General features: G+C 39.9%; 1 protein-coding gene and 1 pseudogene across 1 annotated transcript; both read right to left on the bottom strand.

Annotated features, from left to right (window-relative positions):
* Window positions 1–2,052: 2,052 nt before the first annotated feature.
* On the bottom strand, window positions 2,053–2,994 carry LOC116570973 (olfactory receptor 1J4-like). Its single transcript, XM_032308630.1, has one exon. It carries the CDS (start codon window positions 2,992–2,994, stop codon window positions 2,053–2,055), a length of 942 nt encoding a protein of 313 aa, XP_032164521.1.
* An 11,612-nt stretch (window positions 2,995–14,606) lies between these two features.
* LOC116570907 lies at window positions 14,607–15,539 on the bottom strand (annotated as a pseudogene).
* Between the last annotated feature and the right edge of the window lie 822 nt (window positions 15,540–16,361).

Below are 16,361 nucleotides of genomic sequence, written 5' to 3' on the forward strand. Positions count from 1 at the left end.
TGATTTTTAATTTAACTACATTGTGGTCAGAGAACTCTTTGTGTGATTTAAATCCATCTAAATTCATTGAGACTTGTTAGGTTGCTCAGAGTCCATTCATCATGGCCTCTAATGCTACCATGCTGACATGAAAGGACTAAATCTCTTGTCTATATTATTCCAATTACCTTATAACTTCCCTACTTTTACACTTGTCTTCTTCCAGGCTAGTCTCAACAAAAGAGCTAGAAGGATGCTTTTCAAACTCAAGACATGATCTTGAAATTGAAACAGATCAAATCACCTCTCTGTTGATGACCTTCTGTTGGTTTCTCAGATCACGTATAGTCAAATCAAAGGTCATACTTGCCTATAAAGCTTTACCCAAAGAGATCCCTTGTTACTTCTAACCTTTATCTCCTACCAGTCCCCACCATACTGCTCACTCCCTGATAGTCAGTTTAGCCTCCTTTCAGTTTCTCCAACATGCCAACCACTCTCCCATCTCAGACCCTTGGCAGTTTCTACACCTTCTGTATGAAATGTTCTTCCCCTCAGATAAAAACAGTAACTTCTTTTCCTATCCCCCTTAAGCTGTTTATGTAAATTATTCCTTTTTACTGAAGCCTACTCTGACCACAAGACCACTTGTAATTGCATGCAATCCTCAGCACCCTTTGTCCCCATCACCTTGCTTATAATATAAATAGAGATTTATGTATAATTTAATATAATTAAATAATATAAAACTAATTATCTTATAATGTACTATATGCTTTACATATTTATTTTTTTAATGACAGTGTCTTCCTTCTATTATGTCCACTCCTCAAAGGGAGAATGTTTGACTCATTTGTATATAAAAGTACCTGGCACATAGTAGTTATAGAACACAAATTTATTTAATGAATGATATCCCATGCATACATTTATCTGTGCTTCAACTAGAAATGGGTTGTCTCAGTCTGGGTAGAGACAATACATATTTTTCCAAACAAGAAGGAAGAGGAATAAAGACAATCCCAATAAGAAAAGTTCTGTAGAGGGAAAAGACTTAGAATGAAGAAATGTGTTAAGATCAATGATTGCCCTATGCATCTCTGTTGGGTTCTTTCTACCATGAGTACAATAAAATTAACTAGAGAGGTCAAAAGTTTTGCATTTTACTGAGGTTTTAGGAATCTGTAATAAAATACTTTATTAATCAGTTACCTCATTCAGAAAACAAACATTTAAACGTCCTTTCTCTGAAAACTAGAAATTACACTATGTTTTTATAGCTCTGGGGGAAAAATAAATTAAAATATAAATTATTAATTTGTATACAACTATTTTATGGCACCTTAACTTCTTCTTTCAAAATTTTATTTATTTCAGAGAGAGAGAAGGGGGAGGGGCAGAGTAAGAGGGAGAGAGAGACTCTGGAGCAGACTCCACATTAAGTGTGACTTGATCTCACGAACCTGAGATCATGACCTGAGACAAAATGAAGAGTTGGACAGTTAACCGACTATTCCATCCACATACCCCATGACACCTTAGTTTCTAAAGCAACTCAATTTTATAAACGTTGAAACTAACTCAAGTAAGAGCTTAAATGCACATTTCACTCTTGGTTTAAAAAGTATCGTCTCACAACACATTTGACAGTTTCAGTGTTCAACTTGGGAGTTAAGAGTTTAAAGAATGAGGAGAACCTTTTGAAATTATATTGCACACTTTTAAGGCCTGGGAGTATAGGGATCACAAACAGGAGGAACTATTCAAAAGAGAGTGTATGGAGCAAAAAGTGAGGTTAGTCACCTGAGTACAGTTTTTGAGAAGATCTCTGGGTCAATAGATCAGTAGGTTGGATAAGATCAAGAGTAGGGGACTGTCCTTTAGGCATCTGCCTTTGGCTCAGGTCATGGTCCCGGGGTCCTGGGATTGAGCCCTGCATCAGGCTCCCCACTCAGCGGGAGGTCTGCTTCTCCCTCTCCCACTCCCCCTGCTTGTGTTCCCTCTCTTGCTATGTCTTTGTCAAATAAATAAATAAAATCTTAAAACAAAACAAAACAAAAGAGTAGGGGACTGTCACTTGGAGAACAGAATCTCCCTTCTGAGAAGTTTCCCCATGGCCCCTTTCATATCTCTGTTCCTCAGGCTATAGATGAAGGGGTTCAGCATGGGAGTGACCACTGTGTACATCACTGAAGCAATTATGTCTTTGTCATTGGAGTTGCTCGATGATGGGAAAAAGTACAGATCCATGATTGTCCCATAGAAGAGAAATACCACAGAGAGGTGGGAGCCACAGGTGGACAAGGCTTTATATATCCCCTTGATTGAGGGAAACCTCAGGATGGTGGCCCCAATGCGGCCATAAGAGACTAGAACCCCAATAAATGAAAGGATAATGATTAATCCCCCAACAATGAAGATAAAAATCTCATTGAGGGAGGTGTCTGAGCAGGAGAGTTTAAGCAGGGCAGCAAGGTCACAGAAGAAGTGGGGGATGGTATTGTTAGCACAGAAGAGCAGTTGAGCCAGGAGGATGGTGTGGGACAGGGCACTTGCACAAGAGAGGAACCAGGATCCAGCCAAAAGAAATATGCACAGCTCCTCCCTCATGGTGGTGGTGTAATGTAAAGGGTGACAAATGGCCACATACCTGTCATATGCCATCACTGTGAGAAGCAGGTTATCAATGCAGCCAAAAAATATGAAAAAATACATCTGCGTTACACACCCTGCATAGGGAATGGATTGATCCTGAGTATGCATGTTTATCAGCATCTTAGGGACAGTGACAGATGAGAAACAGATGTCAGTGAAGGCCAACTGGCTGAGGAAGAAGTACATGGGGGTGTGGAGGCGAGGGTCCAACCTGATGAGCAGGATGATGAGCAGGTTCCCCAGCACCGTGGTCAGGTACATGCCCAGGAACAGGACGAAGAACACACCCTGCTGCTCTGGCCGGATGGGGAGCCCCAGGAGGAGGAACTCGGACACACTGCTCTGGTTCTCCCTTCTCATGCTGCTTTTCTCTCTGCTTAGATTGAAGGAATATTGAGAATGTTCCAGACGATAAATAGGAAGAGTGGCAATCACGGTATGGTTATCTACTTCCTACTGAGGTATTCCTCAGGGTATTCTCACCTTCTGTGGCCTGAATCCTCACCCCCCACCAAAGCTCCAATGACCAGGAAAATCCCCTACAATGTAAAGCAGACGAAATCTGTTTATTTACTGAACAATGTGTTGGACACGGTATTCTTTCCTGGAGAAACAAGAAATATGGGCCTTTCCTTCAGGGAGCTCGCATATTAAGGAGTAGCCCATTCAAACACTGGTTCAGAGCAGTGTATCCATGACTAGACTTCTGGTAGGTTCTGACCCCACTTTCTAGCTAGTCCCCACCGCATACTCTGTCTTAGCCTTGGTTTGTCCTTCTGCAGGGTAAGCATAGCAATGCCTGCCCATCCAGTCTACGGAATTAAGTGATTCAGTAGGAGATATTAGAACAGAGTTCTTCATATAGTAAACACACAGATCTGTCATCTGATGTCTTCATGCCAGTGTAAGTGTCCAGATAAACCCTGGGTTAATCTTTAGAAATCCAATATACCAGAAATGTGAGGTTGGCATTAGCAAGAAGCAGGTAGCTGCTCTGAAAGTTGTGTTAACTGTGTGGTCTCTCATGTTCTCAAGGGAAGTACAGAGACACACACCCCAGAGCCTGGGATCAACTTCCTGATGAAGCGTAGCTTGACATATGTTATTTATTTTGGAAAAAATAAATTACACTTCACTCATCTCTAGTTTTGTTCATTTCTCTGCTTTTCTCTTTAGTGAATCAAACTGGCAGCGAAGCACCTGAGCATTTGCCCTGGGATCTGAAAACTGGTAGATGATGTAAGATTGGTGATGCCTATTAGAAATAATTATGCAGCCATCAAAAGAAATGAAATCTTGCCATTTGCGACAACATGGATGGAACTAGAGCGTATCATGCTTAGCGAAATAAGTCAAGCAGAGAAAGACAACTATCATATGATCTCCCTGATATGAGGAAGTGGTGATGCAACATGGGGGCTTAAGTGGGTAGGAGAAGAATAAATGAAACAAGATGGGATTGGGGGGGAGACAAACCATAAGTGACTCTTAATCTCACAAAACAAACTGAGGGTTGCTGGGGGGAGGGGGGTTGGGAGAAGGGGGTGGGATTATGGACATTGGGGAGGGTTTGTGCTTTGGTGAGTGCTGTGAAGTGTGTAAACCTGGTGATTCACAGACCTGTACCCCTGGGGATAAAAATATATGTTTATAAAAAATAAAAAAAAATTAATTAAAAAAAAAAAGAAATAATATTTACCTGGTTGACATGACTATATTCCAATTGTGGTCTTAATATAATTGAGATTATTGAACAAGCATCCTAATAGGTACACACAAAATGAAGGGATTTTTGCACATATACATTGCATACACTGCATCCAGTGTGTGTGTGTGCATGAGCGTGTATGTTGAGGCTAAGAGATGTTAAAAAACCAGCCCAGGGTCACACAACCAGTAACTGCCGGAGCCACCATTCTTTGCTCATTTCTTTAATTCTCTGCTCCTATTGAACACACTTCCTCCCCCTTCTGTCATTGAGCAGAAGAGTCAGTTCTTCGAGACATGTTTCAGTGTTTGAAAGAGGATCTGTGCTCAGTATCTCCTTAGCTATCAGCTCAGCTATCCGCCGTCACTCCTTCCTACAGCCTACAGTTTGCAGATGACCATCCCATACTTTCAATTATAGGCAACCAATATTACTGTACCTAAAAAGGAGAGAAGACTTTTTCCTTTCATTGTCCTAATATGAGAAGTGAAGTCACTTCAGCTGAGTATGTGGTGGGGGAACTTGATCTCAGACCAAGTCTTCAGATGCTCTTGTCACAGACCCCATGCTCCCCATTGCTGTGGGGGAAAGCGGCTAACAGAGTTCAGATTTCTACACATCTGGAGGAGGAAACTGTATTAACATATAGGGCTGCATGTCCAGGAGTAGATTCTTATTCTAGACCAGGGGGTTTCTCAGGGACACCAGGACACTGGGGGGATGGAGGTGACCTCACTCCCCTACTGAGGCCTGCTGATCATTGACAGTTGCTGAGTGGGAATTCAGCCAAGACCTCTGGCTTCTCTGGGGTGAGCTGTAGGGGGAATGATGTGGGCGCAGTGTTGCGGCATCAGGGACAAGCCACCAGGACGAGTACCTACACCTTGTGTTTAAGTGGCACTGTAACCTATACCCAACAGTGAAGCTTTAACCTAAGGTTTGAGACAGAATCCATGCCTGGGCTTGCTGTTACAGCTGACATAACATACCCTCCCATTAAGAGTTACCTGAATGGAGAGTCAGTTTAAGTCAGCATCCACTGGGGGATAATTACACAGCAGGCTGCTGTTTACTGGGTTCTTACTATGTGTCTGAAACAGATAAAACTGTAAACAGTGTCTTACAAATGCTATTATTACCCTCTTTCACATTTAAGGCTGCTGGCCTCAGATCAAATGTAAGGCTGCGGAACTCTCGCGTGGCAACCACCAGATTCTGAGGACACCTGCACCTGAACACTTAACCAGACCACCCTGCTCCCAAAGTGTAAAGATGGACAATGTGGAAGGCCGGAGAGAGAAATATTTAGGGCTCTGGGTGCATTATCAGAACGCTCAGCTCACCTAGTCCAGTGGCCCCAGTGGCACTTAAGGAAGCTCAAACTTAAAGCGAGTGACTGGGCTCTGGTCTGAGTCAAGAGGAACATCAGGAAGCGAGACTGTTCATTCAAAGGTGTGCACATGTGTGCGCGCACACACACACACACTCCTACACACATATTGTTGGATGATTTGCTCTTCTCTCTTACATGCCCTAGATGTAGATTGTCACGATGCAAATCTATGTCACACAAAGTTCTCAAATAAACACACTGTCATATATACAAAGCACTAACAGTGCACAGGATCATTCAAAGCACTGACAAACAACATATAATAGAAATGCAGACATACAGGTACTTTCAGTCACAGATATTCAAATAAGAACACACAGAATCACACAAAAAATACACAGACAATATAGATGTAATCCCTAAAGCACACACATTGCTCAAAGATTTCTAGTCTTGCCTGATTGATGCACATCCAGGTAGAAATTTTCTGTGCGTGTCAGTGACACACAGGAATAGAAATATACAGAACACATGACCTAGTCTTATATTACACACACACACACACACACACACACACACACACACACACAGGGGCAGAATCCTGGCCCCTTCTGTCCTAATGCCAGCTCTCCCTAAGCTCAAATACCTTCTCTTCTGGGCTATTAGGTTAGCCCTTGCTTTCTGTCCAAGAGATCCAGGAGCCAAAGGATGAGATATTGCCTCCCAGGCCTGAGGACCTTTACAGACTGTCTATTTACCAGCAACAGAACCATGGGCAGAAGGTTATTATTTTAGAACAGAAAGAAAACACAGGGGGAAAGACACTCAGTATCTTCAATAAACAAACAGTCATCATGAGCTAATTGAAAAAATTCTTGCTGGCCTCCTGGGGAGAAGCCTGCACAGGGGCCAGAGGGGCTGAGCCCCTGGAGCACTGGGAACAATGTCTCAGATGTCAGTGACACTGTAGGCTCCCTTCTGTCTGATCTAGTGGTTCTCTTTGGCAGGAGGGCTGAAGTCATTCTGGGCCTCTTAAGTATAAACAGAGATAGGGGAAGTCTGTCCCTATATCACAGAGCAAGGCTCTCATGCAAGCCTCCTCTGAAGCTCACAGATCCCCCCACTACCTGGAGAAGCTCTGTTGGGCAATGGCTGTGCCTTGCTCAGAAGGTGGAATGGAAATATGGACCCCATGGGATCTTGACAAAGAATCCTAGAAACGAGTTTGGACTCTACCAATTACTTGTGAGCTCCTGAACAATTCTGTTCTACAACATTCAGTCTGTAAGTGTAAAGTGGGAATAGTGGGATTGGAATAGTACCTTCCTCATGAGGTTGTTGTGAGGATGAAATGAGGCAATCTGCTTAGAGTTCTTATCACTTGTTGATACATGAAAATGTTCAATATATGTGAGGGTTTGTCACCAATAACTATTTTTTTGTATGTGCCTTTTTTTTCCCCCCAGCTTCATTGTTTTTGCACCACACCCAGTGCCCCATGCAATTCGTGCCCTCTCCAATACCCACCACCTGGTCCCCCCAACCTCCCACCCCCCGCCCCTTCAAAACCCTCAGATTGTTTTTCAGAGTCCATAACTTTTTAAATTTCAGAGCACTTGAGCATCAGATTATTAAATCAATACATTCATTCATTCATTTGTTCTTTTTAAAAAATATTTATTAAAGACTTCATAAAGGTGACAATCTAGTCTATGGAACACAGCAATAAATAAAATAGGAATACATCATCTAGCAGGGCTTACATTTTAAGGACAGGAAGCAAACAAAACCCAAAACAAATTGGTGCACAACAAAACAAAAATCAAAATGGTAAAATCCATGACATGGTAATTGGTAGAAAGTGTCATGGAGTACAACAAAGCAAAGAAGGGGCATGGAGCAGTTTGGATTTATCTATCTATCATCTATCTATCTATCTATCTATGTATTTTAGTAATCTCTAAACCCAAGTGGGGCTCAAACTCACAACCCCAAGATTAAGAGTCACCTGCACTCTGACTGAACCAGCCAGGTATACTAGCTCAGATTTACATAGTGTGTCAAAGTGGGTGTCCAGGGAAGGTGAAATATGATTTTAAAAATAGTTGATTAGAATGGTAATGTTTCCATTAACCTTCCATTATCTGATGAAGAAACCTCACACATCAGCAAAGAATTTATTAATTCTATAGAAAATTGACTAATAATGCAAAATCCACATTTTGCCCTACTATTCTCAATGTCAACTCACATTTATAAATTTTCCAGCACTGTAATTGCTAAGATGGCTGCCTCGGATATTCTCTTTCTCTCAAAATGCACAATTTTCTAGGTCCCGCTCAAGACTCTCAGTCCAGAAGCTTCCTAAATCATTAATCTTTAAACACATACATCTGCCCCCAGATATGATAAGGCTCATTCACTCTACCCCCAAAAGTTGACTTTTCTCTTTGCCCAATTGTCTGGCATAGATCCGGACACAAAGAAGGGACTCAATAATCATTGAAATCAGTAGATCAGCTCCCTTCCTACAGAAAAGAGGGGAAAAACATTAAGCCAGAATCCAACGCTGGCAACACCAAATGCTGGCAAGATTGTGGAGCAATAGGAAGTCTCATTCATGGCTGGTGAGAATGCAAAATAGTATGGTCATTTAGGAAGACAGTTTGGCTCTTTCTTTTAAAAAATACACTCTTGTATGGTCCAGCAGTTACACTCCTTGGTATTTACCCAAGTGAATCAAAAACTTATATCCACACAAAACCCTGAACGGATGTGTATAGTAATTTTATTCATAATTGCCCAAACTTGGAAGCAAACAAGATGCCGTTCAGCAGGTGAATGAATGCCTTGGGGCATCTGGATGGAGAGTCACAGAGTGCCTAACTTGGTCTTTCCTGGCTGTTCTAACAGAATACCACAGACTGAGTGACTTATGAACAACAGAAATTTATTTGTCACACTTGGGTCGCTGGCAGATTGGGTGTGTAGTTTGGACCTGTTCCCTATTTCAGAGACAACCATCTTCTGGTTGTGTCCTCACGTGATGGAAGCAAGGGTACTCTCTGGGATCACTTTTATAATCCCACTCATGAGGGAACCAACATCATGACCTGATCACCTCCCAAAGGCTCCATCCCCAAATACCATCACATTGGTGACTAGGTTTCAACATATCAATTTTGGAGGACACATTCAGTCTATAGCATATATTTATGAAGCAGCAGATTAGAACAATTCTTCTGAGCATTTCACATTATTTCAGTTGTTTTGAATGGTTTCCCATTTCATGTTAAACTAGGTAATACTGCTACCAAGATGACTTATCTCGTTTTCCTTTTCTCTGAATTTTTTGGATGTGTTTTTAAAGGCTATTTTCTATAATTTTTTTTTTTCAAAATAAGAAACTTTAGAGTCCTTTCATCTCTTTCTCAGCATTATTTCAGCCTTAAGTTTTTTTGTTTCTAAGACTTCTGTATTCTGGTTTCTTGTTAGGTTAAGCCATGTGAAACCTGAGATCATGATTCTCTCCTCCCTCAGGTTAGAGCTTGATTTGCCTACATTCTTCTCTGTATGACTAGCTCATTCTAGTGGCCTCTGGCTCACAGCTAGAACACTCATGGCATGTCTAACAGTGCTTTTGCTTCTTCATAGTTTTGTTCAGAACTGTGGTTAGTAACTGTTTCTCACCATCTCAACATTCAGAACTCTATAAGTTCTATAAGCACCTAGAACTCTAAGTAATAAAATAATTGATACCAGGCATTGCCCTTAATACAGACTCTCAAAATAGAATCCTGGGATGGAGTTGCTCATATCTTTGAAAAACCTTATATCACTTTCATGACAAGAGGGACAATTGAAGACTGCTAATCTTCGGGATATAATAACATTCCATATCTTCAAATTCTCACTGGTTGTGGCTAGAAATGGAAAAAAGAGATGGAAGGCAAAGCATCAGAAGATCAAGTGCCATGGCAGAAAGACACTGAGACAATAACAATCATCACAGTGTTTAGTGTTTATGGAGTGGGATAGCCGATTCTTCTGTCCAAACAGTGTGACCAAACAATCAAAAAACCTAAGGTTTTAAATAAGGACAAGCATCAGAGGGCATCTAGGTCACCATAAATAGAAACCTTTCTCAGGGTGGCTGTGGTTGAGAATCAGGCCAAAAGCACATTGTAAAGGATTGTCATGTTAAAATATGAATTAAATGCTGACACCCCCAGTTTTCTCACACTAATATAAAGGTATTGGTTGTGAAGAATATTAATTCTTACCTCATAAAAATCTTGGAAGAAAGGCTTTTAAGTTATTTCATGTTATCATGATGTGGTGGTTTCCTTAGATTTTTTAAGTAGATGCTATTTATCAGATTTGGTTCCATTTTATGAGTGTTTTATTACAAGCAGGTGCTGAATATATTGAACAGATTTTTGCACTTGTTGAGATAATTATATAATCATAATAGTTTTGTGTTATTGTGATGAATTACATTGATTTTTCCCTAATATTTAGTCATCCCTACATAAGTAGAATGCATCCCACTTGATCATGTTATATTACTCTTTTTATGTATTGCTAGATTTTTCTAATATTTTGTTATGACATTTGCATTCATGTTCAAGAGACAAGTTTATCTGTAATTTTCCTTTGCCAAGGTTATGTTGGACTCATAAAACAAGCTGGAATCTATCTTTTTTTATTGATTTGTATGAGTTCTTCACATATTTTTGGAATTAACACCTTATCAGACATATGATTTGCAAATATTTTTCCCATTCAGTAGGTTGCCGTTCATTGTGTTGATGGTTTCCTTTGCTGTGCAGATGTTTTTTAGTTTGATGTATATTCTTATTTTCATTGCCTTTTCTTTTGGTGTCAAATCCAAAAAATTTATCACGAAGACCAATGTCCAAGAGCTTATCGCCAGGAGTTTTGTGGATTCATGTCTTATGTCTAAGTCTTATTTGAGTTAATTTTTGCATATGGTATAAGATAGTGATCCAGTTTCATTCTTTTGCATGTAGCTTCCCAGTGTTCCCAACACTGTATATTGAAAAGACTGTCCCTTCCCATCTTTTGGTCTTGGCTCCTTCATCATAATAACTGGTCATATATACATGGGTTAGTTTCCAGACTTTCTATTCTGTTCCATTGACCTGTGTCTGTTTTTAAAAATTTAAAATATATATATGTTTAAAAAACAAAAAAAAAACATATTGCTTTGGCAAGCATGGACATTTTAGCAATATTGATTCTTCCAATCCATGACCAGAAAATATCTTTCCATTTATTTGTGTCTTCTTAAATTTCTTACATCAGTGTCTTACAGTTTTCAGTGTACAGATCTTTCACCTTTTTGCTTAAATTTATTCCTAGGTATTTTATTCTTTTTGATGCAATTATAAATGGGTTTTTAAACAATTTTCTCTTTCCAATAACTTGCTATTAGTGTATAGAAACACAATATAGTTCTTGTATTTTTATTTTGTATCATGCACCCTTACCAAATTAATTTATTGGTTCTAACAGCTTTTGGGTAGAGTCCTTAGGGTTGTTTTTTTAAATTGTGTTATGTTAGTCACCATAAAATACATCATTAGGGATATATATATATATATATATATATATATATATATATACATACATACATATATATATATGTGTATATATATATTGTGTTATCTGTCAATAGTGACAGTTTTACTTTTTCTCTTGCAGTCTGGATGCCTTTTTCTTGCCTAATTGCTCTGGTTGGGACTTCCAATACTATATAAGTGGTGAGAGTTAGCATACTTGTCTTGTTCCTAGTCCTAAAGGAAGTTTTCAGCTTTTTCCTATTGAGTACGATGTTAGCTGTGGGTTTGTATATATGGCCTTTATTATGTTGAGGTGTGTTTTTTCTATACCTGCTTTATAAAGAGATTTTTTTAAATCATAAATTAATGTTGAACAATCTGAGGGGTTTGAAGTGGCGGGGGGGTGGGAGGTCGGGGTACCAAGTGGTGGGTATTATAGAGGGTACATATTGCATGGAGCACTGGGTGTGGTGAAAAAACAATGATACTGTTATGCTTAAAATAAATAAATTTTTAAAAAAAATATTAAGAAATAATAATATCATAAAAAAATTAATGTTGAATCTTGTCAAATGCCTTTTCTGCATCTATTGACATGATCAAATGATTTTATGCTTTATTTTATTAATGTGGTATGTCACATTGATTGATTTTTGAAGGTTGAATCATTCTTGTCTCCTTGGAATAAATGCCACTTTGATCACGGTTTATGATCCATTTCATGTATTGTTGAATTCACTTTGCTAATATTTTGTGTAGAATGGATTTGTGATCAAGACAGTATGATACTAACACAGAAATAGACACACAGATCAATAGAACAGAATAGAAAATCCAAAAGTGGACCCACAAATATGTGGGTTTTGACAAAGCAGGAAAGAATATCCAATGGGGGGGGGGAAGATGGTCTCTTCACAAATGGTACTAGGAAAACCAGACAGCAACATGCAAAAAAATGAAACTGGACTACTTACTTACACCATACAGAAAAATAAATTAAAAATGAATGAAAGATATAACTGTGAGACAGGAAGGCATCAAAATTCTAGAGAAGAGCAGAATTTTGACATCAGCCTTAGCAACTTCTTACTAGATCTGTATCCTGAGGCAAAGGAAACAAAAGCAAAGGTAAACTATTGGGACTATATCAGAATAAAAAGCTTCTTCACAGTGAAGAAAACAATCAACAAAACTAAAAGGCAACCTATACAATGAGAGAATATATTTGCAAACAGTGTATCTGATGCCCTTCAATGGATGAATGGATAAGGAGGATGTGGTCCATATACACTATGGAGTATTATGCCTCCATCAGAAAGGATGAATACCCAACTTTTGTAGCAACATGGACGGAACTGGAAGAGATTATGCTGAGTGAAATAAGTCAAGCAGAGAGTCAATTATCATATGGTTTCACTTACTTGTGGAGCATAACAAATAACATGGAGGACATGGGGAGATGGAGAGGAGAAGGGAGTTGAGGGATATTGGAAGGGGAGGTGAACCATGAGAGACTATGGACTCTGAAAAACAACCTGAGGGTCTAAAGGGGTGGGGGCTGGGAGGTTGGGGGAACAAGGTGGTGGGTATTAGGGAAGGCACGTATTGCATGGAGCACTGGGTGTGGTGCAAAAACAATGAATACTGTTATGCTGAAAAGAAATTTTTAATAATTAATTAATTAATTAATTTAAAAAAACCCAACTGTATGTTAGTTACATCCCAATAAAACTGCAAGTGAAAGCAAAGAAATAAGAAAGAAGCAAGAGTGCCTTTGAACAACAGAGATATTTCCATTGAGATCTTTCCCTAATTATCTTAATTGAAATAAACCACACCAGAGAAAACTTCCCACACAAGTCTATTTCACAGCAAAATTTAACATGGAAAGACTACTTTTCTTCATCTTCATTTTTCAGAGCATTTTCCTTCAGAAGAATAAGCTTTTTCCACCCAGTCACAGTCTAAAGGATGGGAGACCAGGGTGACATCTGTTCTATTCCAATGTGTCCAGAAGGGATGATTCTTTATAGATGGTCTATGTTTCATTATCTACAAGGCTTTTAAGGAGAATAGGTTCTTTCATCTGTGTTGGAAAATTTTGGCAGGATATACTTCCTGGGTCATATCATATTGATTACCTATAACAATTCCCAGCATCGGTATAGTTGTTTAGTTTCAGTTGATTCAGCTACATTTGTTGCCCTAAATCAGTTAATCCAAGTGTTCTCAACCTCGGTTGCACATTAGAATCACCTGCCAGAAGTTTTGTAGTATATTTAGATTTTGGGAAACTGTGAGAAGTATTTAACCAGTCATCTACTCAATTAAGTAAACCAGAATTTTGCATGTCCCTATCTTAAACTTTGTAGCTAACTTGAGTTTTTGTAACTCTAGAAAAAAATGTTTTAAGAATTGAGAGTAAAACTAAGGAGAAAATTGCTAAAATATGGATTATCATTAATTTTTATACAACTATTTTAAGAGTATTCTAATTATCTGCACCACTAAGATTCATAAACATCTGAAACAAGTTCATATGAGGTCCACAGAAAGACTTGACATTTCCAAACCACAGCACATTTGACAGTTCCCAAAATTCTTCAACACGGGCATGAGAAAGGTAAAGAATGAGAAGACAGCTTATAAAAATGCCTAACAGATCCAAATAGCAAATAAATTTGAAGTCAAATGCCTTTTCCTTTAGGGCGCCTGGGTGGCTCAGTGGGTTAAGCCGCTGCCTTCGGCTCAGGTCATGATCTCAGGTCCTGGGATCGAGTCCCACATCGGGCTCTCTGCTCAGGAGGGAGCCTGCTTCCTCCTCTCTCTCTGCCTGCCTCTCTGCCTACTTGTGATCTCTGTCTGTCAAATAAATAAATAAAATCTTTAAAAAAAAATGCCTTTTCCTTTAAAGAGGAAAGCATGAATTTTGTGTGTGTGTGTAGTCTCAAATATAAGGCAAAACTGTAACTGTTAAGGATAATTCCCACTCCAGATTTATGAGTTTCGTGCTCTGAAGACAATTGAGATAATGGTGCTTCTGTATGTGCCAAGTCCCAAGACTTAAGGAAACCTAAAGAGGCATAAAATAAAGTTAAAAAAGAAGTTGGTTTACAGAACACAGATGGTTACAGCAAATACCACTCAATGTGTCTGTGCTTGGTGGTTTAAATGAACTCACTGGGTTTAGGAAGAGTCAGCGGGAAGAGCTGTCAAAGCAGGTCACTTGGAAACAAGAAAGTGGAGTGGGTGCCAGCAACAAGGATGGTCCTCTGCATAGTAATCCGAAGAGGAATGTCTGGCAGTGCCATTTGGTGAACTAAGAACTGAGAAGGGGAGGTGATTGTCACTTGGAGAAAAATATTTCCCTCCTAAAAAGCCTCCCCAGAGCCTCTTTCATTTCCCTGTTCCTCAGGCTGTAGATGAAGGGGTTTAGCATGATGTACACCACTGTGTACATCACTGAAGCAATTATGTCTTTGTCATGGGAGTTGTTTAATGATGGGAAAATGTGCATAACCATGATTGTCCCATAGAATAGAAATACCACAGAGAGGTGGGAGCCACAGATGGACAAGGCTTTACAGATCCCATTAGTAAGGGGAACCCTCACGATGGGGACATGAGACCAGGATGCCAGCCAGTGGTATGATGATTCCCAGTGCCCCCACAGTGAAGTTGACCAGCTCACTGATGAAAGTGTCAGAGCAGGACAATTTGAGCAGAGCAGCAAGGTCACAGAGAAAATGGTGGAGAGTGTTACCAGCACAGAAGGACAGCCAGGCCAGGCTGACATTGTGGGACAATGTGGGACACTGCACTGCTACATGAGAATAGCCAGGACACAGCCTGGTTGAGATTCACAGGCTTTACATGACGGTGGTATAGTGTAGAGGATGGCAAATGGCCACATACCTGCCATATGCCATCACTGTGAGAAGCAGGTTTTCAATGCAGCCAAAAAATATGAAAAAATACATCTGTGTTACACACCCTGCATAGGGAATGGATTGATCCTGAGTATGCATGTTTATCAGCATCTTTGGGACAGTAACAGATAAGAAGGAGACATCAGTGAAGGCCAAGTGGCTGAGGAAGAAGTACATGGGGGTGTGGAGGCGAGAGTCCAGCCTGATGAGCAGGATGATGAGCAGGTTCCCCAGCACCGTGGTCAGGTACATGCCCAGGAACAGGACGAAGAACACTCCCTGCTGCTCTGGCCAGATGGGGAGCCCAGGAGGAGGAACTCGGACACGCTGCTCTGGTTCTCCCTCCTCATTCCCCTCTTCTGTCTACTGGGGGTGAAGGAATAGGGAAATGTCAGAGACTTTGGAAGCTGATAATATCCACAATGGGGTTTCTTATTTTCTCTTGAGAACAAAACAAAAAAAAACCCAAAAACTAAAACAAAAAACTGCCTGGATTTCTGTCATACACTAGTGTCGCCAAAGCACAAGACTGATCCTCAATGCCCCAAATGATTCCTTTTGGTGGAAATGAAAACAAAATTATTATTTATTTTTTTTTTTAGAGAGGGAGGGAGGAGAGGAGCAGAGAGAGAGGGAGACAGAATCTCAAGCAGGCTTCATGTCAAGAAAGGAATCTGACACAGGGCTCCATCCCACAACCCTGAGATCATGACCTGAGCTGAAATCAACAATCAGATGCTTAACTGACAGAGCTACCCAGGCCCACCAAGGGTAAAATCATTCTAATTTGTTTTTAACCAACCATGTTCCTGGCATTGTGCTACCAGCTGGAGATACAAAAATAAATAGGTCACACAGGCCATCTTTCCCCAGGATGCTGATCCTCAACAGAACACCTGACAGAGGCCAGACTGAAGGTATGGGTTTATAGCCAGATGGTTCATGTTGAGAACCCAGCTCCACCACTTGCTGGCTATATGACTTATGGAGCTACACCTCTCTTGGCCACATGTGATGCTTCTGTAATGTAAAGATACCAATATTACACATTCATAAAGGTTAATAAGAGAACTCTAATTCTGTACATATTAGCCTCCAAGTACAGTCCTATATAAAATAAACACATGAAGTTTTATAGATTATTCTTATGACAAGATAAGTATCCAAATAAA

The sequence above is a fragment of the Mustela erminea genome, chromosome 12, assembly GCF_009829155.1.
Source record: "Mustela erminea isolate mMusErm1 chromosome 12, mMusErm1.Pri, whole genome shotgun sequence".
NCBI classification, from domain to species: domain Eukaryota; kingdom Metazoa; phylum Chordata; class Mammalia; order Carnivora; family Mustelidae; genus Mustela; species Mustela erminea.